Below are 23,134 nucleotides of genomic sequence, written 5' to 3' on the forward strand. Positions count from 1 at the left end.
TGTGATATCTCCTCTTTCATTTACTATCCGATTTATTTGGGTCTTTTCCCTTTTATCTTTTGTGAATCTGGCTAAAGGTTTGTCAATTTTGTTCACTCTTTCAAAGAACCAACATTTACTTTCATTAATCTTTTGTATGGTTTTCTTATTTTCAATGTTATTTATTTCTGCCCTAACTTTAGTGATTTCTGTCCTTCTGGTTGCTTTGGGGTTCCTTTGTTCTTCTTCTTCTAGGTCTTTAAGGTGTGCAATCAGGTTCTTTATTTGTGCTTTTTCTTGTTTCCTAATGTGTGTTTGTATGGCTAAGAACTTCCCTCTCAGAACTGCCTTAGCTGTGTCCCAAATATTTTGATAGCTTGTGTCTTTATTTTCATTGAAGTCTTGAAACATTTTGATTTCTTCCTTTATTTCCTCTTTGACAACTACAGCAGTAGCTGTTAAGGAGTGTACTGTTGCTTCCACATTTTGGGACTATTACTAATCTTTTGTTGATTGCTAAGTATTAGTTTAATTCCACTGTGGTCTGAGAAGATGCTTGGGATGATTTCAACGCTCTTGAATTTGCTGATGCTGTCTTTGTGGCCTAACATATGGTCTGTCCTTGAGAATGATCCATGTGGATTTGAGTAAAATGTGTATTCCAGTTTCTCGGGATGAATGCTCTGAAAATGTCCAATAGTTCTAGTTTATCTATCTCCTCATTTAGCTCCCTTATGTCTTTATTGATCTTCTGCCTGAATGACCTGTCAAGTTGAGAGAGTAGGGTGTTGAAGTCCCCTACTATGACTGTGTTGCTGTTAATATATTGCTGTAGCTCTTTCAGTAGACGTTTGATGTATTTAGATGGCTTCTCATTGGGTGCATAGATGTTAATAATGGTTAAGTCCTCTTGATTGACTGGTTTTCTGAGCATTAAGTAGTGTCCATCCTTATCTTTTTTAATTTTATTGATTTTAAAGTGCATCATGCCAGACATGAGACTAGCTGTTCCTGCCCTTTTTTGTGGGTCACTGGCCTGTATGATAGTTTTCCATCCTTTCACTTTAAGTCTGTGTTTGTCTTGTTGAGCTAGGTGGGTTTCCTGTAGACAGCATATTGTTGGGTTGTGTTTTCTGATCCATCTTACTCCTCTGTGCATTTTAATAGGTGAATTGAGGCCATTGACATTTATTGATATCAAATATTGAAGATACTTCAACACTATTCTTGTAGAGTTTTAGAGTGTTCTGATAGATGGCATATTTATGGTGGTCTGACTGTTTATAGGAGATCTTTCAGAACTTCTGTCAGGGCAGGCTTGGTGATAGTTGATTCTTTCAACTGTTGATTGTCTGAGAAGGTTTTTATGCCTCCACTCTGTCTTAATGACAGTCTAGCAGGATATAGTATTCTTGGTTGAAAGCCTTTCTCATTGAGCACTCGATTGATATCTTGCCATTCTCTTCTGGCCTGTTGTGTTTGTGTGGAGAAGTCTGCTGCTAATCTATGCGTATTCTTCTGTAGGTGAATCTTTGTTGTTCTCTTGCAGACTTCAGGATCCTTTCCTTTTCCTTCTTTTCATTTTAATATGATGTGTCTTGGTGTCTTTAAGTCTGGGTTAATTCTGTTTGGGACCCTCTGAGCTTCTTGAATCTTTATGTCTTTGATGTTGTCTAGACTAGAGAAGTTCTCAGCTATTATGTCCTGAAGAGTGCTTTCTTCCCCTCCCTCCCCTTCTTCTTCTGGTAAGCCAATAATGCGTATATTATTTCTTTTAAAGTCATCCCATATGTCTTTGTTGTTGTTTTCAGTATCTCTTAATTTCTTTTTGAGATCTCTTACTTCTTTTTTAGTTGTCTCTAATTCGTCCTTGATTTTGCTAATTCTGTCTTCAGCCTCATTTATTCTATTCTCTCTCCCCCCTACTGTTTTCTGGAGTTCATCTATTTTGTTACCCTGTTCTGATACTGTTTTAGCTTGTTCAGCTAGTTGTGTTCTTAGCTCAGCTATTTCAGCTTTCAGCTCTCTAATGACCTTGAGATAATTAGTGTTTTCTTCCAGAGTGTCATTTTTTTGTTTCTGCATTTCTGATGATAATTCTTTCAAACTCTTTACTCACTCCTGTGATTATTTCCTTAACTAGTGTTTGGATGTTGACCTCACTATTTTGTGGTTCAACCTTTTGGGGGGCTTTTAGCTGGACTCGTGTCCTGGTTCATTTCTCCAATTTCTTCTTGTTGGTTTAACCATTCTATATAGTATGTTATTACGTCTTTCTCTCAGTACTTTTCAAATTACTGATCACTCTTGCCTGGATTGACTTGTGTCTCAGTAAGGTACTTAAAGAGTTTACAGTTGTGGAAATTGACAGTTGTTTCACTATGATTTTAATCCCTGAGTTGGAGCATAGTGGCTTAAAAGTCTCTTTTGTTCTTTTTCTTTTCTGTAGGCTATGGGAGCCTGAGGGCTTTTAAACTCTAAGTAGGCTTTTTAGCTTAATCTCTCATTCCTGACCAAGAGATAAAGCAGGGTGGGGCAGAGATAATCCAGTGGTTTCTTCTTCTAGCGTTTGCCCTTCTTCCGTAGCCAGTCAACAGCGTCAGGTTGAGCCTGATGTAAAGTTTCGAGACCTCCTTTGGTTATACAAAGAGACTCTTACATCCCAAGGCTCCAAAGCTCCAGGCAAATTCAGCTTCTCTGTCAAGCCAGGCAGCACTGCCGGGCCCTGTGAGTTTCTAAACAAGTCCTGTTTATAGTCTGTAGGTTCTGAGGCAACTATTTACTATGTTCTAATCAGGAGAACAACATGGAAAGGTTCCCAACATATAGCCCCACCATTAGGCCACCAAGGTTATAGATCTTCTATGTTTCCTGGTCAGTTCTCTGTGTTGTGTTGTGTTGTGTGTGGTGCCCCCCCCCACCCCTGTCAGCACAGGGCCTCCCCCCTGCTGCTCCAGCCTCTGAGGACAGTAGCAATGGAGACTCACAGTTGCATTTGGTGAGTCTTAGGGAGTCCTCTCCTCCCTTCAGCTGTCTTCTTGTTGGTAAAACAGACTGGAGGTTGTTCCTCAACCAGTAAACTGCCAGACTGTTACCAGCCACTTAATCTCTCCCTAGGCTCCTCTCTGTCCACAAGCCACACATATTTGCACTCACCAGTGTTTTGGTGGTTTCCTGAAGTCATTCTAGTCCTGCCTTGTTGCGGTCCCAGGTGGTCTCCTTTGGTATTCCTAGTTGACCTGGGAGAGGAGAGGAGAGAAACACCAGGGCTGCTACTTCGTAGCCCCGCCTCCAGATGAAAATGGTTATGTTTTTATACTACTTTTTTCCATTTTTCTATTTATTTATTCATTATTGGGCAGAGACAGAGAGGAACTGAGAGGGGAGAGGGAAATAGAGAGTGAGAGAGAGACAGAGAGACACCTGCAGCCCGCTTCACTCATGAAGCTTCTCCTCCTGCAGGTGGGGACCAGGGGCTTGAACCTGGATCCTTGTAACTATAATGTGTGTGCTCAGCAGGTGCACCACTGCCTGGCCCGTTTTAATATTTCTTACATTTTCATCTCTGATGTGTTTTATAGGCAGTAGATACATTTCTAGTCCATTTGCATTCATGTGATCACTGCCAAGGTAGGATTTGCCTCTGCCATTTTGCTATGTGCTGACTTTGTTCTCACCCTTTGTTACTACCTACCATCTTTTGTGTTAGAAGTTTTCAAACTCTTTACTCGCTCCTGTGATTATTTCCTTAACTAGTGTTTGGATGTTGACCTCACTATTTTGTGCTTCAACTTTTGGGGGGCTTTTAGCTGGATTCTTGTCCTGGTTCATTTCTCCAGTATTTCTTCTTGTTGGTTTAACCATTTTATATAGTATGTTATGAGGTCCCTCTCTCAGTGCTTTTCTTTTTTAAATTTTTATTCATTTTATTTTCCCTTTTGTTGCCCTTGTTGTCTTTTTTTTTTAATTATCATTGTTGTAGTTATTATTGTTGTTGTAGTTATTGTTGTTGTTATTGATGCCGTCGCTGTTAGATAGGACACAAAGAAATGAAGAGAGGAGGGGAAGATAGAGAGGGGGGAGAGGAAGATAGACACCTGCAGACCTGCTTCACCGCCTGTGAAGGGACTCCCCTGCAGGTGGGGAGCCGGGGGTTCAAACCGGGATCTGGGATTCTTCTGTGGATCCTTGCACTTTGCGCCACGTGCGCTTAACCCGCTACACTACTGCCCCGACTCCCAGTACTTTTCAAATTACTGATCACTCTCACTCTTGCCTGGATTGACTTGTGTCTAAGTAAGGTACTTAGTTCCTTTGTTTTTATTTTTATTTTTTGTATTTATTTTTAGTTCCTTTTTTTTTTCACTGTGCACCTTTGAGCATTTTCTCAGTAAGTGTTCAGGTTAAGTGTTAAGGTTCCAACCATATGCACACATTTTGTCCTCCATTCCTGTCCTCCTCTGTGTTCTCAGTGTCTATACACCTTGGCGCCATGACACAGATTGCCAGGATAGCCTGAGGGTACTTCTTCCCGAGCTAGTGCTCTCTGGGTTGGAGAGAACTCAACTGGAGCTGATCTAGGCTGCTGTGTGGGAGAGGGATCAGGAACTCGTGCTGCACCAACTTCCGCAGGAGATACACTCTGGAACTCTCGGAGCCGGAAAGCAATTTCCAAGTGTCTTTAATCAGAAGAGCAGCTGTTTTTATACTCTCCAAGTAGGGTGGAAACAGGATGTGATATAGAGAGGGTGGAGAGAAAAGTGACTGGTGAAAATCAGAGTGTGACAAAGAAGGGATCAGTGTGTGACAAGGAGGGGGTGGAGCAGGAGAGAATCCTATCATAGAACCACCAATGCCCTGGAGTGCTTTATGTAAAAGTGATTTATGTAAATAGACCAAAGCTTTGGATCAGTAAAATCCCTATATAGGCATATGGTTAAGCAGAAGCCAGGGGGAGGTGGCAACTACCCAACAACAGATGTGTCACAGAACTCTGTGCAGTGGTCTTTCCAACTGGGCAAGAGGGCAGAAGGTCATAAACAATGACACAGGCCCTCCGCCTGGTGGGCTTTCCTCCACCCATGCCCTTTATTTCTTCAAGTAGAGGTGAGTCAAGGCGGCTAGTACCCTGTTTAAAAAAAAATGGGGAGAGGGGCAGGTGGTAGTGCACCGGGTTAAGCGCACATAATGTGAAGCACAAGGATCCAGGTTTGAGCCCCTGCTCCCCACCTGCAGGGAGACACTTCACAAACAGTGAAGGAGTCTGCAGGTATCTATATTTCTCCCTCTCTGACTTCCCCTCTTTTCTCAGTTTCTTTCTGTCCTATCCAATAAAATTGAAAAAATGGTCTCCGGGAGCAGTGGATTTATAGTGCTGGCAGTGCTGGATTTATAGTGCTTAGCGAGGCTGGAGGGAGAATAAAATAAAATAAAATAAATAAAATGGGGAGGGAATGGGATCTGGAGTTCCGGTGGTGGAAATTGTGTGGAATTGTACCCCTCTTTATGCTATGGTCTTGTCAGTGTTTTCATTTTATAAATAAAAACTTTTAAAAACAAAATGGGCATAATGGTGAAGCCAGTGTCTTAGCAGCAGCCTGGGCACACAGTAGGCACACAGTTTGAGGAAGTCCTCCTGACTGACTCTGTGCCTGGCCCTCTCCACAGCGCCCAGCATCTCCAGGCTGGCTTTGCAGCCCATTCCCCCGCCCCAAGTCCATGGTGTGAACTACAGCCTCCCTTCTGCTTCAGAAACTGGGCAGGGACGTGAGTGGCTCAAAGGCAGGACGATTCCCTGTTTTCTCTGCAGCTTCAGCTTCCTCCCGCCCACCTCTCCTGTTTCTGTAGAGGTGTATCCTCTCTTCATTCACACGCTCCTTGCATGCAAAGCCCAGGGGCGAACGTGCTCTGAATTTCTCTAAGCACAGTCACCCTGGGGGAGGTTAGGGAGTGGTGCAAGAATTCTGTGCCAGGCAGCCCCCTGGTAGCCACCCCCAGGAGCAGGCAGTGGTCTTGGAGTGAGACATGATGTACCTACCACGAATCAAATCGTGGAACAGCACATCAGGATGTGAATTTGACACAGTCAGCAGCCATGCAGAGACCCGCCCACGCAGAGACACACAGGGACAGGAGAGACACAGTTTGCCAGGCGTCCCTCCACCCTGGGTGTCACCACCCCACTAGAAAGTGTCCCCACCATATCTTCTGCCCAGATTCCTTGGGGGTCATTGCCATTCCCTGCACTGCCTGCCAGCCCTTAAACAAGCCTCTCCTGGAACCAGCAAGCAGGGGGCCGGGGGACATGGAGGGAGAGATTGCGTTTCTGCTCTGTCAGGAGCACGGGTGGGATGGCAGCCCCACTTCTAGCACAAGGACGTTGCTACCTCATGAATGTGCGGGCAGAGGTCAGCAGGCTTGGCCGGGGAGCCTGAGACTTGGGGCATCTCGTGATATTCCAGGCCCCTGTCCTTTCCGGGAGGTCAGTTTTGAAAAGAGAAAATGGCAGTAAGCTAAGAGGCAAGGAGTCTTCAGGTAGCTCATGGTCATCATCGCCATTGGCGTCTCGGGCAGGCATTCTCCTTAGCAAGGTTGGCTGGTCCAGGGTGTGTCGCCCACAGACCCAGACTGCAGCTGCCCGGCTCTGTCACCACCACACAGTGGACTTTTCGTCTTCCTATATATATATTTTTTTGCTTCTAGGTTTATTGCTGGGGTTCAGTGCTTGCACTACAAATCCATTGTTCCTGGAGGCCAGTTTTCCCGTTGTGTTACCCTTGTTGTTATTGCTGTTGCTATTGTTGTTGTTGTAAGCCAGAGAGGAGGGGAGAGAAAGACAGACACCTGCAGACCTGCTTCACCACTTGTGAAGTGACTCCCCTGCAGGTGGGGAGCTGGGGGCACAAACTGGGATCCTTACGTTGGTCCTTGTGCTTCACAACATGTGCGCAAAACCCGCTGTGCTACTGTCTGGCCCTCGGCTTTTCTTCTGTTTTACCAGAGCAATGCTCAGTTCTGACTTTTGGTGGTGCAGGGGATTGAACCTGGGACTTTAGAACTTCAGGCATGAGCGTCTCTGTGCATAACTAACCATTATGCTATCTTCCCCACCTGGCTTTTCTTCTTCTGTGAAGTGGGCTACTCTTGACTGCTTGCCTTTGGCGTCTGAATGACTTTAATTGTCAGTGCCTGCAACCTAGAGCTCAACAAAGCCTTCCATTTCCTTCTGACTTTACCGTCTGGAGCTCCCTGCAGGGAGGTTGCCAGAAGCTCCACTTTCCAGTTGGGGAAACTGAGGCTGGGAGAAGCTGAGACTGACCAGGGGTCAGCCAGGTCTTAAGGGTCTGGAATGGGAATGGTGGCTTCTAAGAGGAGCAGGAAGAGGGGAAGAGAGCTCAGAATATAACCACCAGGAGGAGCCACCTCCTCTCTCCAGGGCTGTAAAGAGGTGACTGCCAGGCCACCTCCTTCCTCCCAGAGGGGACAGAAGGTGGGGACAGGGAGGACACAATTCTTATATCAGTCTGACTCTGCAAAAGGAGACCCCTTTGCCAACTGGATTCACACACACACACACACACACACACACACACACACACACACTTCTAGAGAGGCAGAGGGAGAGAGCGAAAGAGACTACATTTCCAAAGCTTCCTTCAGTGTGGTAGGGGCCTGACTCAAATCTGGGTCTTGCACGTGACAAAGCAGCACACTATTCAAATGAGCTATTTTGCCATTCCCAACAGCATTGCTGTTTCGTGCCCTGGACACACAGCTTCAGCAGAAGAGAAATTGCAAAGAGACTGACTTTCCATCTGACTGGGATATGGACAGGACATGGGACAGGACATGGGACATGTCCTTGCTGTTGATGCCTTTTCCACCTGATTTGTTTTCTTTTTGTTGATGATGATAGGTTTTTTTTTTTTTTTTGCCTCCAGGATTATTTCTGGGGCTCAGTGCCTGCGCCATGAATCCATGCTTCTGGAAGCCATCCCCCCCCCTTTTTGCCCTTGTTGTTTTATCACTGTTGTGGTTATTATTATTATTGTTATTGATGCCATCATTGTTGGATGGGACAGAGAGAAATGGAGAGAGGAGGGGAAGACAGAGTCGGTGAGAGAAAGATAGACACCTGCAGATCTGCTTCACCACTCGTGAAGCGACCCCCTCCCCCAGCAAGAGAGGAGCTGGGGGCTTGAAACGGGATCCTTACGCTGGTCCTCGTGCTTCATGCTGTGCACTTAACCCGCTGCGCTACCGCCTGACCCCCGATGATGGGTTTTTATTGTTTGCTTTGTTTTTGCCATTTGCTAGGGCTTTCAGATAGAGGCCCAGAGAATGAGAGAGACCACAGCACCAAAGCTTCCTCCAATGAAGTGAGGGGCAGGCTCGAACCTGGGTGTTGCCCACGATAAAGCAGGTACACTATCCAGGTGAGCTGTTGTGCTGGCCCTGATTAAACTGTTGTTCAACTGACACAACTGCTTAGGAATCATCTGCAAATCTTGGGATGAAAAAAGGAGCAAGATGACTTGCATGTGTGTGGGGTCACTTGGTCACCTTGAGCTGGTCCCCTGACCTCTCCTGAAGCCATCTCCCATCTCTGACTTGGCCCGGTGACATCCTAATGGAGTTGAAATAGCGAGCACACACTCAGACTCGTGGATCTCCAGCCTGGCTCTGTCTGTCCGTGACCAAGCCTTCTCGTCACCACCTGTCACAAAACCCCCAGCCCCGGGCAGCTTCCAGTAGCCATTTGTTGGCACCGTCTGATTTCCGTGGGCCCCTGGAGCTTGGGTGGAGTTCTGCAGGTCCACAGGCACTGACTGGCAGAGGTCATGCAGTGGTGTCCAGCTGGGCCCCTGCTGGGTGGGTAGGATCCTGGCACAACCTCGGCTCCTGGTGCCTGGCGGGAACAGCCAAGAGAGTGGAGTTGGGGGCCAGTGGAATAGCTCACTTGGATAGTGCGTTGCTTTGCCACGAGCACATGACCCAGGTTCAAACCTGGTCTCCACCACATTGGAGGAAGCTTTGGTGCTGTAGGCTCTTTCACTCCGCTTCTCTGCCTGAAAAAAAGAATGGGCTTAGGGACTTTGAAAGGATGCTAACATGGCCTTGCTGTACGATGTTCTTATGAAAGTCATACTTTATACAGGGTGAACTATATCAAATCAGCACAGCTAGAGTTTCTTGTTTGTTTTGATTGGATAGGACAGAAAGAAATTAAGGGGAGGGAGAGAGAGAGAGGGAGAGAGAGAGAGACCCCTACAGACTTGTTTCACCACTTATGAAGCTTCTCCCCTGCAGGTGGGGAACCCCAGGTCCTCACACATGGGAATGTGTCTCCTCAACCAGGTGTACCACCCCCCACCCACAGCTAGAGTTTTTACCTGCTGAGACAACAGGGTGCTTGGTTGCTTGGTTGATTTGTTTGTTCTACCAGAGGACTACCCAGCTCTGGCTTTTGGTGGTGCTGGGGATTGAACCTGGGACCTCAGAGCCTCAGGCATGAAAGTCTTTTGCAGATCCATCATGCTGTCTCCTCAGCCCAGCTTGGCGGATATCTAGCAAGGCTGTTTGTTGATCTCTCCACCGCTCTGGGCCTTCCCCTGAGTGTGTCCTTCTCTGTCTGGAAGGCCCGTCCCTCTTTGTCTTCTGTGGGTTCCAAATCAGCTCTTGAAACTGAGCTTAGAAGCTTCCTCCTGCTTGGCCCCAAGTGTCCCCTGTATTAAGTGCTTCCCTCCTTGGGAACCCAGATGCTGCACCATGGCTTTGATGATTTCAGTTCCAGGGAGATGTGTGTGTGTGTGTGTGTGTGTGTGTGTGTGTATTTTGGGGGTGGGGGATGCAGGAGGGCTGGGCTGTAGGCCTGGCCTGTCACCCTCCACACCAGCTGAAAATGGTTCCTTTCTTTTCTCTCCTTTCAGTCTCAAAGACAAAAACCAAGGCGACCTCATCCCCCCAGTGCTGAGGTTCACGGTGACATATCTGAGAGAGAAAGGTGAGTGTCAGACAAATGCAAATAGAGGCAACAATGAGATACCACCTCACTCCTGTGAGAATGGCATACACCAAAAAAAAAAACAAAAAACAGCAGCAACAAATGCTGGGAGGCTGTGGGAACAAAGGAACCCTCCTGCACTGCTGGTGGGAATGTCAGTTGGTCCAACCCCTATGGAGAGCAGTCTGGAGAACTCTCAGAAGGCTAGAAATGGACCTACTCGATAGCCCTTCAATTCCTCTCCTGGAGATATATCCCAACAAAACAAAAACACACCCATCCAAAAAGATGTGTACACCTATATTCATAGCAGCACAATCTGTGATAGCCAAAACCTGGAAGCAACCCAGGTGTCCAACAACAGATGAGTGGCTGAGCAAGTTGTGGTCTATATACACAATGGAATACTCCTCAACTGTTAAAAATAATCAATTCACCTTCTTCACCCCATCTTGGATGGAGCTTGAAGGAATCATATTAAGTGAGATCAGCCAGAAAGAGAAGGATGAATATGGGATGATCTCACTCATACACAGAAGTTGAAAAATAAGATCAGAAGTGAAAACACAAAGCAGAACTTGGACTGGAGTTGGTGTATTGCACCAAAGTAAAAGACTCTGGGGCTGGGGGTGGGGGTGTTCAGGTCCTGGAACACGATGACAGAGGAGGACCTAGTGAAAGTTGAATTGTTATGTGGAAAACTGCGAAATGTTACACATGTACAAACTACTGTATTTTATTTACTATTGATTGTAAATCAGTAATCCCCTCCTAAATAAACAAAAGAAGAGGGGCCATGTGGTGGAGCATCTGGTTGAGGTACACATGTTACAATGCACAAGGACCTGGGTTCAAGTACCCAGTCCCCACCTGCAGGGGGAAAGCTTCACGAGTGGTGAAGCAGGGCTGCAGGTGTCTTTCTGTCTCTCTTCCTCTCTATCCCCCTAGTCCTCTTGATTTCTGGCTCTTTCTATCCAATAAATAAATAAAGATAATAAAAAAAAATTTTAAAGAGATAGAGAGGTATGGGGGGGTGGAAGAGCCCATAGAAGAGGAAAGAAGAGCCGAATTGGAGAGCATTCTTCCCGTGTATACAGCCAGGGAAGTCGTGGAACCTTCCAGAAGCCCACCCTGAGGCTTTCTCCCTGCAGGACTCCACACTGAGGGCCTGTTCCGGAGATCAGCCAGTGTCCAGACTGTCCGTGAGGTCCAGCGGCTCTACAATCAAGGTGAGTCGGGGTCCAGAGACCTCTCCCTGAGCTCACACTGGCTTGACCTGCACAGCCCTCGCAGCCTCAGAGCCCTGGCACCAGATGCAGCTCCCCCCACCCCTGGGCCCCATCCGCACCCCAGAATAGCACAGGGTGAGGGCAGAGAGGACCTACCCAGGCACCCCATGCCCTGACCCCCAGCCTCCTGAGGCAGGTGGCCGCTGGTGTCTTGCAGTGTGGAGAACTATTTGGCAGAACCTTTCTTAGACTGTTCCCCCAGCGGGCTTAGGGTACCTGCAGGAAGGAGGACCACCTCAGAGCTGAGCACCCCAAAAGAATGCTAATAAACAGGCCAGAAGCTTCCTAAGAACCTATCTTACCCACGGTCATACATTCACTTGTCAGACCGCAATCACAGCCCCTCTCAGCCCTGTGTGCTGGGAGCTGAGACCAGGGGCGACCTGGGTCCGACCTCATTGCTAGCATGGGGTGGGGGCCTCTGCAGCACTGAAGTGCTCACCTCGCACTTGGACTTTCCCCCCCCCCTTGTTCTGTGGGCTCAGCAGCATTCCAGAGCTTTGACCCGCAGCAGGAGAAGATCTTGAGAGCACACGTTGACTTAACTTCTGTTACCTAAGTTTGTTTTGAGTTTTAGTGTAGTTGTGGCTGTTCATCTTCTGTTGTGCCCATTTTATAAAATGAATTTTACCAGAGATATGTATGACAGGAAAGCATAGTCTGGGGGTGGGGGTGGGGGTGGCATAGCATAATGGTTATGCAAAGAGACTCTCATGCCTGAGGCTCCAAGGTCCCAGGATCAGTCTCCCACATCACTATAAATCAGAGCTGAGCAGTGCTCTGGTTAAAAAAAGGGGGGGCGGGTGGTAGCGCAGGTGGCACAAAGCGCACGGACCGGCATAAGAATCCTTGTTCGAGCCCCTAGCTCCCCACCTGCAGGGGAGTCGCTTCACAGGCGGTGAAGCAGGTCTGCAGGTGTCTGTCTTTCTCTCCCCCTCTCTGTCTTCCCCTCCTCTCTCCATTTCTTTCTGTCCTATCCAATAACAATGACATCAATCATAACTACAACAATAAAACAATAAGGGCAACAAAAAGGAATAAATAATAAATAAATATTTTTTAAAAAGCTTAAAAGAAAAAAGAAGTTAACACTTTCTCCTCTGCCTCATATAGGCTATGAGACTGTATGGTTTCAGGAATTTTCTGGGGTCCTTGGAATCTGCCCCCCCCCAGGGTCTGCTGTGGCACGCTCCGGCCTCTGAGTGGAGCAGAGGAGTGGGGGTGCAGTGCCCTCTTTTCCTGGAGAGGGTAAACTGTAACTCCAACATCCAGCTGAGCCCCACCGGGCATTTTGAGCCATCTGGGGCAGAGCCTGTTTGAAGGGGGAGCCCCCAGCCCAGATGCAAGAACCACAGATGTCCCCTGTCCTGTGTCTAGGGAAGCCTGTGAATTTTGATGACTATGGGGACATCCACGTCCCTGCCGTGATCCTGAAGACCTTCCTGCGAGAACTCCCCCAGCCGCTACTCACCGTTAAGGCCTACAAGCAAATTCTGGCCATCACAAGTATGTACCTGCCTGGGGTGTAGACTCAGACCCCATGGGGAGGAATGGCCCAACCACAGCCTGCGCTGCATTTGGCCTGTGAGCCAGGAGAAGGAGTTTTGGGGTCCCCTGCAGCCCCCACCACCACCCTGTGCCCCTCTGTGTGGAGCCAGACCACCCCTCCACACAGAGGGGCACAGGGTGGTGGTGGGGGGGTGGGGGTGTCAGGGGTAGCTGGGCTAAAAAGGAGGCGGCAAAGGGCATCTCTGCATTTGGGGCACACCGTCTGGGCACAGTACTCCCTCCCGCTGTCCTGTGCTGATCTGGAGAAGTCCCCGCCTCCAGTGCCTCAGTTTCCTCCTCTAAAAGAAAGGGCTAGCTCCCCTGGTAGAGGACATACTTTGCCCTAACTGAGCCTAATGGAGACCACTTTGCCCATCTAGCTGGCAGTGGGGCTGCTTTGAGGACTAAATGTTCCTGAAATGCCTGGCGTGCTCCCTGTGTGCTGTGTCCACGCGGGCCATGGGCTCCCCGGTGAGCTGCCCGCTCCCCCCCCCCACAGTTAGCATCCGGCTGAGAGCTGACCATGGGGCCCTGTCCCAGTGCCCACTCTGGAGCTGTCATTCTTGGGAGGAGGTGGCTGAGGCTGGAAACACAGAGACACAGGGCGATGAGAGGGTGGCCTTCCAGCACCTGCTTCTTTGGGAATATTACCTCCAAGGACGGTCTAGCTATTCGAATCACCCCCACAGTGTCTGAGTTCATGACATGGTGGTTTTTGTTAGAAAGCCAGTAAGAACCTCCATGTACAGCGCTGTGAGTCTTTCAGCAGCGACTGTGTTCTAAAGAACAGAGGCCACTGCCATGCTGGGAGTTAGAGGGAGGGCAGCATGGTGGAAGATTGGGGTGTGTACGTGTGTGTGTAGCAGTGCATGTGTCAGTATGAGTTTGTCAGTGTGGTTGTGTGTGACATGTGGTTGTGCCATCATGTCTGTGTTTGTGGTGCCATGCCTGTGTGTTTGAGTGTGAGTGTGGGGGTTTATGTGAGTGTCCAGCTACGGGGTGTTGGTGAGCACTTGACTCTGAGCTGTGGTGTGACCTCTGGGCGGTGGTTCTGAGGAGCTAGAACAGAGCCTGCCATAGCCCCTCCAGCTCCTGAGACGCAACAAAAGACTGTTAGTGGGAGTCGGGCGGTAACGCACTGGGTTAAGCGTATGTGGTGCGAAGCTCAAGGACCGGCGTAAGGATCCCAGTTCGAGCCCCCGACTCCCCACCTGCAGAGGAGTCGCTTCACAGGCACTTAAGCAGGTCTGCAGGTGTCTGTCTTTCTCTCCCCCTCTCTGCCTTCCCCTCCTCTCTCCATTTCTCTCTGTCCTATCCAACAACAACGACATCAATAATAACTACAACAATAAAAAAACAAGGGCAACAAAAGGGAAAAATAAGTTTTTTAAAAAGAGAGAGACTGTTAGTCTAGGAGGCCGAGTGGTGGTACACCCAGTTGGATTGCACAAGGACCCGAGTTCAGGCCTCCACTCCCCATCTGCAAGGGGGATTCTTCACAAGCGGTGAAGCAGGTCTGTCAGTGTCTCTCTTTCTCCCTCTCTGTCTCTCCTCCATTCTCAATATCTCTCTGTCCTATCTAAAAATAAAAAGGAAAAAATGGCTACTGAGAGTGGTGGATTCCTAGTGTTGGCACCAAGCCCCAGCAACAACCCTGGTGACAAAAAATAAAACCAACAAAATATAAGGTTGTTAGTCTAGAGGAGGAAAGGAACCTTTTCTGTCAAGAGCTGGTGGTGATGGCTAGCCTGGGCCCTGCGGGCCTGTGAGCCCTGCTCATCTCCCCTTTACGATGCAAAGACCTTGGGAGGTCATGGCCCTGAGCCAATTTAACATGACAGACAAGAGCAGGCCCACTGACCAGAGGGACTGTGCTCTGGCTTTACCATTCCTGGGAGGCAACTGTCACAATGCCTGTGAAAAGAAGGGAAGGAACTAGAAGAAGAGAGGGCTTGCTGAGGACAGCCACCCCAGACCAGCCAACCCATCTCTGAAGCCACCCCCTGCCCTGCCCCGCACTCCCCAGCAGGAAGGACCGCTCTTGTGCATTTTGTTTTTTTAATATTTATTTATTCCCTTTTGTTGCCCTTGTTTTATTGTTGTAGTTATTATTGTTGTTGTTATTGATGTTGTCATTGTTGGATAGGACAGAGAGAAATGGAGAGAGGAAGGGAAGACAGAGAGGGGGAGAGAAAGATAGACACCTGCAGACCTGCTTCACCACCTGTGAAGCGACTCCCCTGCAGGTGGGGAGCTGGGGGCTCGAACCGGGATCCTTACGCCAGTCCTTGCCCTTTGCGCCACCTGTGCTTGACCCGCTGCGCTACCAGCCGACTCCCCTCTCTTGTGCTTTTGCAGGTGTGGAGAGCAGCCTGCGGGTGGCCCATTGCCGCCAAATCGTGCAGAGCCTTCCAGAACACAACTACACCGTCCTCAGCTACCTCATGGGCTTCCTGCACACGGTGAGTGGCAGAATGGGGCCCTCGTGGGGGCCTGGCTCTGTGCCTCCCTGTTGGTGCCCATTCAGACTGGACTTGCCTTGCCCTGGCCCCTGAGGACTTGCATGGCTGAGTGTCTGCAGGCCAGACCCTATCGTCGCCCCCCCCCCCCCCAGGCTGGTGCTGAGTCCGATGCATGTGGACATTACTACACATTAATGGGTGGGCAGGCTGGATCTATGAAGGGGACACGTCCTGGGGTTGCCTTGTAAAGAAATTACACAACCCTGACGTTTGAGACCACAGACAAGGTCTCTTGCCACCCCCAGAGACCAGGATGGAATTACAAGCTTTGAGGGACTCTAGGGCAAGGTCCTTCCTGCCTCCAGCTCCCAGGGGTTCCACTAGCAGCCAAGTCCTCCTCACTGTCTTAGATCTCCCATTCTTCTCTTAGGAGGACAATTATTGTGAGACCCTTATTAACTTTTTTTTTATTGCCACCAGAATTATTGCTGGGGGACTGGTGCCAGCACTGTGAATCCACTGCTCTGGTGGTCATTCCCCCGCCCTTTTTTTCCTTCTATTTTATTGGATAGGACAGAGAGAAATTGAGAAGGGAAGGGGAGACAGAGAAAGAGAGGGAGAGAGAAAGAGAGGCTTACAGACCTGCCTCACCACTTGCGAAGTATCCCCCCTGCAGGTGGGAAGTGGGCTCTCGAACCTAGGTCCTTGTACACGGTATTGTGTGTGATCAAACTGGGCGCACCACCCCCCGGCCTGCTAGACTAATGGTCTTTCGTGAGTCTCAGGAGCTGGAAGGGCCGTGGCAGGCTCTGTTCCAGCTCCTCAGAACCACACCCCAGAGGCCACAGAGTCAAGTGCTCAACAGTAGCCAAGATTGTCAGTGTCGTCTGAGACAAGCATCGAACCTCTTTCTTAGGTCAGTAGGTCAGGGAGGTGGCCGGACTGGTGGACACTTCCGAGCCATGCTTGTCGTGTCAGAGCTCCCCCGAGCCCCTCCCACGCCCAGCAGAGTGTGAGCGGCCCCTCCCTGATGGAGAGATGGTGCTGAGATCCCAGGAGGAAGGAGATGACAGCCTGTCCCTCAGAGCATCCAGGCCGGTCGTTTCCTTTAACAGATGAAGAGACTGAGGCAGGAAGGAAGAGAATCTGAAAACATGGGGAGGGGAGGGGAGGGTCAAATGGTGGTGCGCCTAGCCGAGGGCACACATCACAGTGCACAAGGACCCAGGTTCAAGCCCCCGTCCTCACATGTAGAGGGGGAAGCTTCTCAAGCGGTCAAGCAGGACTGCAGGTGTCCCTCTGTCTCTCTCCCTCTTCATATTCCCTTCCTCTCAGTTTCTCTGTCTCTGTCAGAAATAAACACCTGTATTAAAGAGAGAAATAGAATCTGGAAAACGCCGAAGAAGTCAAGTGCTACTTCTCTTATCTACGAGGCAAGAGGGTAAAGGAAGGCAGTAGTTAGCAGGTGTAGGGATGGCTTAGAAAGGAAACAAAGGCGAGGGGCCAGGTGGGGGCACACCTGGTTGAGCGCACATGTCACAATGCATAAGGACTCAGGTTCAAGCCCTCGGTCCCCACCTGCAGGTGTTGCAGTTGTCTCTCTGTCTCTCGCCTTATCACCCCCTTTCCTCTCGATTTCTGGCTGTCTCTATTCAGTAAGTAAATTAAGATAATAATAATAAAAGATTTAAAGAAAGAAGAAAGGAAGGGGGCCAGGTGGTGGTGCACCTGGTTGAGCACACGTTACAATGCACAAGGATGCGGGTTCGAGCCCCTGCCCCCACCTGCAGGGAGGAAGCTTTGCAAGTGGTGAAGCAGGGCTGCAGGTGTCTCTCTCTCTCAGTACCTCCCCCTTCCTCTTGATTTATGGCCAATCTGGATCCAATCCAATAAACAAAACTAACAACAACATTTTTTTTTATAAAAGAAAATGAAGGTAGGGCCATAGAAGTGAAGAAAGGTGGGGAGGGAAAAAACACACATTTTTATCCCATGTCTGTGACCTTGGGTGAGCCGCTGCAGTTTCTACTGAAGGGTCAAGGAAGGGGGCACAGAGCTGTGGTACTGGGGTGGTATGGAATTAGACCCCTATTATCCTATAGTCTTGTAAGTCACTGTTAAATCACTGTTAATAATAATAATAATAATAATAATAATAATAAATGGAATGGAGGCAGGAAGGTGGCACCGGGAGATGAGAGCCCTGGAGTGACCTGCCTTCCTCATGTGCCCCCTGCAGGTGTCCCAGGAGAGCATCGTCAACAAAATGAACAGCTCCAACCTGGCCTGCGTCTTCGGGCTGAATTTAATCTGGCCGTCCCAGGGGGCATCCTCGCTGAGCGCCCTGGTGCCGCTGAACCTGTTCACGGAGTTGCTTATCGAGTACCATGGGAACATTTTCTGCACCCCGAATGGAGCCAGGGAGCAGGGGGGCCGCGCCAGGGCCAGTGAGCAGGGCGGTGCGAGCAGAGCCTGCGTGAATACTGGTCACCTCTCGGCCCTGGCCGCACCCCCCTTGCGTCCTCCTCATCCCCTGCCAGCGGCCGGGAGACTCCTCTAGTGCCTAGTGCCAGAGTGGCCCCAGCCTGGCCCGTCCTGGTGTGCACTCTAGTGTTTTGTCCACTTGTCAGTTAAGCGCCCTTTCTAGTTCAGTGTCCTGGCTCTCTTTGGCCCCAGCTCAGTTCTCCCTGTGCTGTGGGCCGAGATGAGTCCCCAGTTCCAAATACAGCCATGCTGGGTCTCAGGGCTTCAAACAGGACTTCTGGGGAGGGAAGACGCAGTCAGCCACAGTTCCAAGCTGACAGGAACTAGTGACAGGCCGCCGCCACCCTCCACAGGTCAGCCTCCTGTCAGTGCTGGGCCAAGCACCCCAGTGTTTTGCTGTGGAGGGAAGGAAGGGTTTCTGGGGTCATGGACACGTGCACTGTGGATGCCCTGTCCATCTCTTCGTGCGCAGGATGAGGTGTTGTCTCCCTCAGCTGAGCGCAACCTTGGGTGACTGTGTGAATCTGGGGCCGTTCAGGACTCTCCTCTGGAACATGGGTGGCGGGGGGCAGTCCTGGATCACTTGCTTCTTTCAGTCTATGATCTACGGGGTGTATGGTCCCTGCCACCGCCATCTCCATACCCCTGCATCTGTGTCTTCGCCATCCTTCGGGGAGGGACCATGAGACACGGCCATTCCTGGCACCCACCTGGGAACAGGTGAAAGAAAGTCACACTGAGTTGGAGCCCTCAGCTGGGTGGGTGGGAAGGTCTCCTTTCTCCGACGTGGATCCCATCCCATTGTCAATGCTCTCCAGGTCCTGGCCCTTCATTTAGTGAGGATGTTGTTCTGATTAAAGATCCCAGAGGCCAGGAAGATAGCTCAGTGCATGGGAGCACAGGGTCAGCATACCTGAGGCCCCAAGATCCCCAGGTTCAGTCCCGCACCATAAGTCAGGGCTGAGCAATGTTCTGGTCTGTCTGTCTCTGTCTTTTCCCATAAAAGTAAACACATAAGTCTAAAACAGTGTTTAAAGAAAGAAGAACAAAACATTTTTGGAGCTGGAGTTCTGGGAGGGGAGTCAGCCAGCCACTCTGAGGCTACTACCTCTCTTGTGAGTAACCGTGCTGAGCCCCCACAGTGGTCAAAGGTCAGACACTGCAGGGCCATAAGATGCCTGCCACCCTCGGTGCCTGGGTGGTGGCACAACAAACTAATTCAGCCCAGCAGGCTAAGCATTCATGACTGGACCCAGAGCATAAGTACTGTCCCTCCACCCTGCCGCGACTCCAGCTACTGAGAGAGGCTCATAGGTGCAGGTCAAAGTCTTTCTGTCTCCACCTGTCTTAGGTCTGAGGTCACGGGCGTTCTGCTGACTCCCTGAGGGAAGGTCTGCCCCCCTCCCAGATGTGCCCGTCATTTCATCCTCTCCTGTTCTCCAAGGTGGGGCAGGGTGATGGGGAGGGCTCAGGAGTGCTAATTCCGACTGACCTGGGTCAGAAGGATCCTCTTGAAAAATTATTCTGCGTCATGAAAAGCCATCATTGTTTATCTCACTACTTGTCTGCTACAAAACTTTTTTAAATTTCCAAATCATAAACTTCCAGCTCTCACCTTTCAGAATCAGGCGTGGGGCGGGGGGCTGACCTAAGGGAGCTCCGAGAGAGGCCCCATTTAGTGTTGAGGGAACTCACAGCCGGTTACGCCATGTGGGAAAGCCACTTGAGGGCTCCCCTCTGTCCCAGCGCTTCTCTGACGCTGTCTCTCATTCTCACCCAGTTCAGAAGAAATGTAAAGCAGCCTCAGAGTTCTGTTGTCAGGGAGGGGGAAATAAAATCTGAAATAAAAATGATGGCTCCCTTAAGAGCACACCACTATGAGCACCAGAATTAACAACGACATTAAATCAAACCCCATGCATTATGCAGAAAGGTTTACAGTGCAGTGCACGTTTGGTGAAATAGATGTTTCAAATTTCTGTGAGATGGCCTCCAGACCTCCTTCAACTCCTTTGATCAGAATTGCCCTCACGGATGGTAATGGGCGCGGCAGGGTGTGGGGGAAGGACCGGCAGCTGTCGCATAGCCCTGCCTTGTCACCCTGCCTTGGACCTGCTCCTTGACACAGCCCAGAAAAGCGATTAGGGCCGTAATGTGTCGGAAGCACAAGCTGCTCGTTTCAGCCAAACACAATGAAACTTGGTGCAGAAATGAGGACTCCAGGGGTGTCTCTATTGACAGAACCTGAGGAATGAATTGTCCAGACATTCACTTTTGCAGAAAATGACAGCGATTGTAAGTGACCCTGGAGATTAGGCTGGCTGCCCAGAACTTGTCGCTGATCCACTGTGAGTTACTACATCTTGCCCAGAACATACACTTGTAAAGCAAAAGCCAGAAGTCATTCTGCCCTGAAGGGAGCCAGGCTGACACTTCTGGGGCAGTGAGGCACCCCACTTCTGGTGCCCAAGACTCAGCAGCTTGGTGACCCTGGGGTGTCATTGAGCCTGGTGGTGGTGTGTGTAGGGGGAGGGGTGTTCAAAGTCAGAAGGTTCAGTTTAAGTTTCTGCCCTCAGTGTGTGTAACCTGGCTAGTTTTCAGAGCCCTTTCTCACTTTTATAACAGGCAAGGCAGTATCTACTATGTGCCCCAGGCACCTGCTTTGTGCCAGGCAGTCCCTGGCTCCCAGTCAGGGCTGAGCATCATTTTCTGCCCACAAGGGATTTGCAGAACATTGGGGGGAGGGGAGGAGAAAACAAGGAAGCATGCATGAAACAAGTTGTTTTGTTTTTAAAGAGCTAAAACGGTATGTGCAGGACACAGGCAGATGCCAGGAGGGAGAAGGGAACCAGGGAAAAGAGGCTGTTGGTTTGATGACAACAAGTGTACTGTTTTGTTCTAAGAATAATAACTGCTCAGGGGAACAAAATTCAGTGGTAGTTAAGTGTAAAAAAAAAGAATGTGAAAAGCACTTGAAATGTGACCCCCGTAGATAACTATTGTGGATATTCTGAGGTGGCAGGGGGGGGGGTGCTCTTCTAGACTGCTGGTGGAGATGGAAATTGGTAGTCGCCTCTGAGAGCAATTCAGCAAGCTGGTAAAGTCAAAGTCCATGTAGCGATTGTTTCCAGGTTAAAAACCAAAAAGGCAAGTAGTACAAAAGCATTCCTGCACCATTGTGGGAGAAAATAATCGGATGCAACCAGAATGTCCATCAGTGGGAGAAATGGTGGATGAACTGAAGTTGGATGCACGTGACTGAGCAATGCCCTGCAGTTACAGCGAGTAGCACGGACCTGTTCTGCACACAGACAGGACTGACTCCAAGCACGTCAGAGGTGAGGGAAGTGGTCAGAATGGTAATTGACACTCTGCTGTTATATGTGTCAAGTTGCAGCCCCCCCCCCCGTTTTTTACATAGTTCACTGATTGAACACTATCACAGAACACTATATATAGACAAAGATGTCCCCCCCCATGTTTTTGTTACCCTGGTTGCTTTACCCTTGTTGTGGTTGTTATTATTTAAATATTTATTTATTCCCTTTTGTTGCCCTTGCTGTTCTATTGTTGTAGTCATTATTGATGTTGTTATTGGGTAGGACAGAGAAATGGAGAGAGAAAGAGAAGACAAGAGAGGGGGAGAGAAAGACACCTGCAGACCTGCTTCACCGATTGTGAAGTGACTCTCCTGTAGGTGGGGAGCCAGGGGCTCAAACCGGGATCCTTATGCCAGTCCTTGCTCTTTGTGCCACCTGTGCTTAACCTGCTGCGCTACAGCCCAACTCCCATGTTGTGGTTATTATTATCGTTGTTATTGATGCCGTCATTATTGGATAGGACAGAGAAAAAATGGAGAGAGAAGGGGAAGACAGACAGGGGGAGAGAAAGACAGACACTTGCACTTCACCGCCTGTAAAGCGACTGCCCTGCAGGTTGGGAGCCGGGGCTCGAACCGAGATTCTTCCGCAGGTCCTTGCGCTTTGTGCCACGTGCGCTTAACCCGCTGCGCTACCACCGGACCCCACAAAGATGTTTTTTTAAAGTGAATGGATGGGGCAGGGTGGTGGCAGCACCCTGTAGAGCACATGTGAGAATTAGCAAGGACCCAGGTTTAAGCCCTCAGTCTCCACCTGCAGGGAGAAAGCTTCATGAGCAGTGAAGCAATGCTTCAGGTGTCTTTTTCTAACCCTCTCTAGCCTCCCCCCTTCTCAATTTCTGTTTCCATTTAAAAAAAGGTGAATGGGAAAGAGGACAAATGTTTCTGTAATGTTTCAATATGAAGAAAAAAAAACCTACGTTCCACTTGCCATACATCTGAATAACTCCAACAGAGCTTCAACTTTGCACAGACAATCTCTATGAACTCTGGACTGAGCCGGAAGCCACAAAAATCCAATGACAACTTGAGGGGATTGGAGATTGAAAAAGGACAGAGTCTGGTTGGAGGGGAGTCCTCCTGGGAAAGTGAACAGCTTTTTTTTTTTAATCATTTTTTGGAGAATTGCTGGTTTACAGTACAGTTGTTGGCGCATAGGTCCACTTTCCCACCTCAGGACAAGTGCATGCAAAGCATCCTCACCCTTCTCGTGGGTCTTTTTCCATCAAGCACTAGGATGTGGAGCAGACTGGTGGGGTCTCCAGTCTAAGGGGTCTGAACAGAATGAGGCATCTGGGAAGAGGCCCAGGAGCATAGCTACGGTGAAGCCGACTTGAGGAAGGAGTGTCTTCTGGGGTCTACTGCGTCCCCACAAAGAACCTTAAGTTCTGACTCGCAAACCCAGTGAGTGTGACTTGTGACTGGGAGGGTGGACCCGATTCAGCATAGCTGTGTCCTTAGGGATGGGGGGCAATGTGAGACAGGTGTGCGGGTGTGTGTGTGTGTGTGTGTGTGTGTGTGTGTGTGTGTGTGTGTGGAGGAGGCAGAGGTGAGGTGATGGGTATAAAAGGCAAGGCATGCCAAGATCTCCAGCAAACCACAGTGAGCAGATGCCCAGAGGAGATGGCCCAGGGATGCCCCCAGCCCCCGGGGGGTGGGGTGGGGTGCTGGGAGGAGGCAAGAGCAGACTCCACCTGCAGCCCTCAGGAGCCCCTGGCTGCCACCCTGAAGTCCAAGGCCTTCTTCCAAATCAGGAATTCTCTTCAGGTATTTAGGCCACACAGTCTGTGATGTTTTGTCCTGCCAGCACTTGGAAACAGGCAGAATCTTCTAAGGAGGGAGTGAGCCCTCGTCACCAAGGGGTGACCATCCTAGCAGATTCTTCCAGCCCAAACTTGACCTGGAGATCTGTGACGCTGTAGCACAGGCCAGAACTGGGGGGGTGAGCAGGGAAGTTGGGGTGCTGTGGGTGGCGGCTGCTTGCACTCTG

General features: G+C 49.6%; 1 protein-coding gene across 1 annotated transcript in view; it reads left to right on the forward strand.

Annotated features, from left to right (window-relative positions):
- Nucleotides 1–19,784, forward strand: part of ARHGAP8 (Rho GTPase activating protein 8) — a 62,165-nt gene extending 42,381 nt beyond the window's left edge. The window contains exons 9-13 of the mRNA XM_007531917.3: nt 9,909–9,982; nt 11,134–11,211; nt 12,649–12,777; nt 15,178–15,281; nt 17,521–19,784. Coding sequence (XP_007531979.2) covers nt 9,909–9,982; nt 11,134–11,211; nt 12,649–12,777; nt 15,178–15,281; nt 17,521–17,841 — 706 coding nt within the window. The 3' untranslated portion in view covers nt 17,842–19,784. The remainder of the gene's footprint in view (nt 1–9,908; nt 9,983–11,133; nt 11,212–12,648; nt 12,778–15,177; nt 15,282–17,520) is intronic.
- The last annotated feature ends 3,350 nt before the right edge of the window (nt 19,785–23,134 follow it).

This window comes from Erinaceus europaeus, chromosome 4, assembly GCF_950295315.1.
Source record: "Erinaceus europaeus chromosome 4, mEriEur2.1, whole genome shotgun sequence".
In the NCBI taxonomy this organism is placed as follows: Eukaryota; Metazoa; Chordata; class Mammalia; order Eulipotyphla; family Erinaceidae; genus Erinaceus; species Erinaceus europaeus.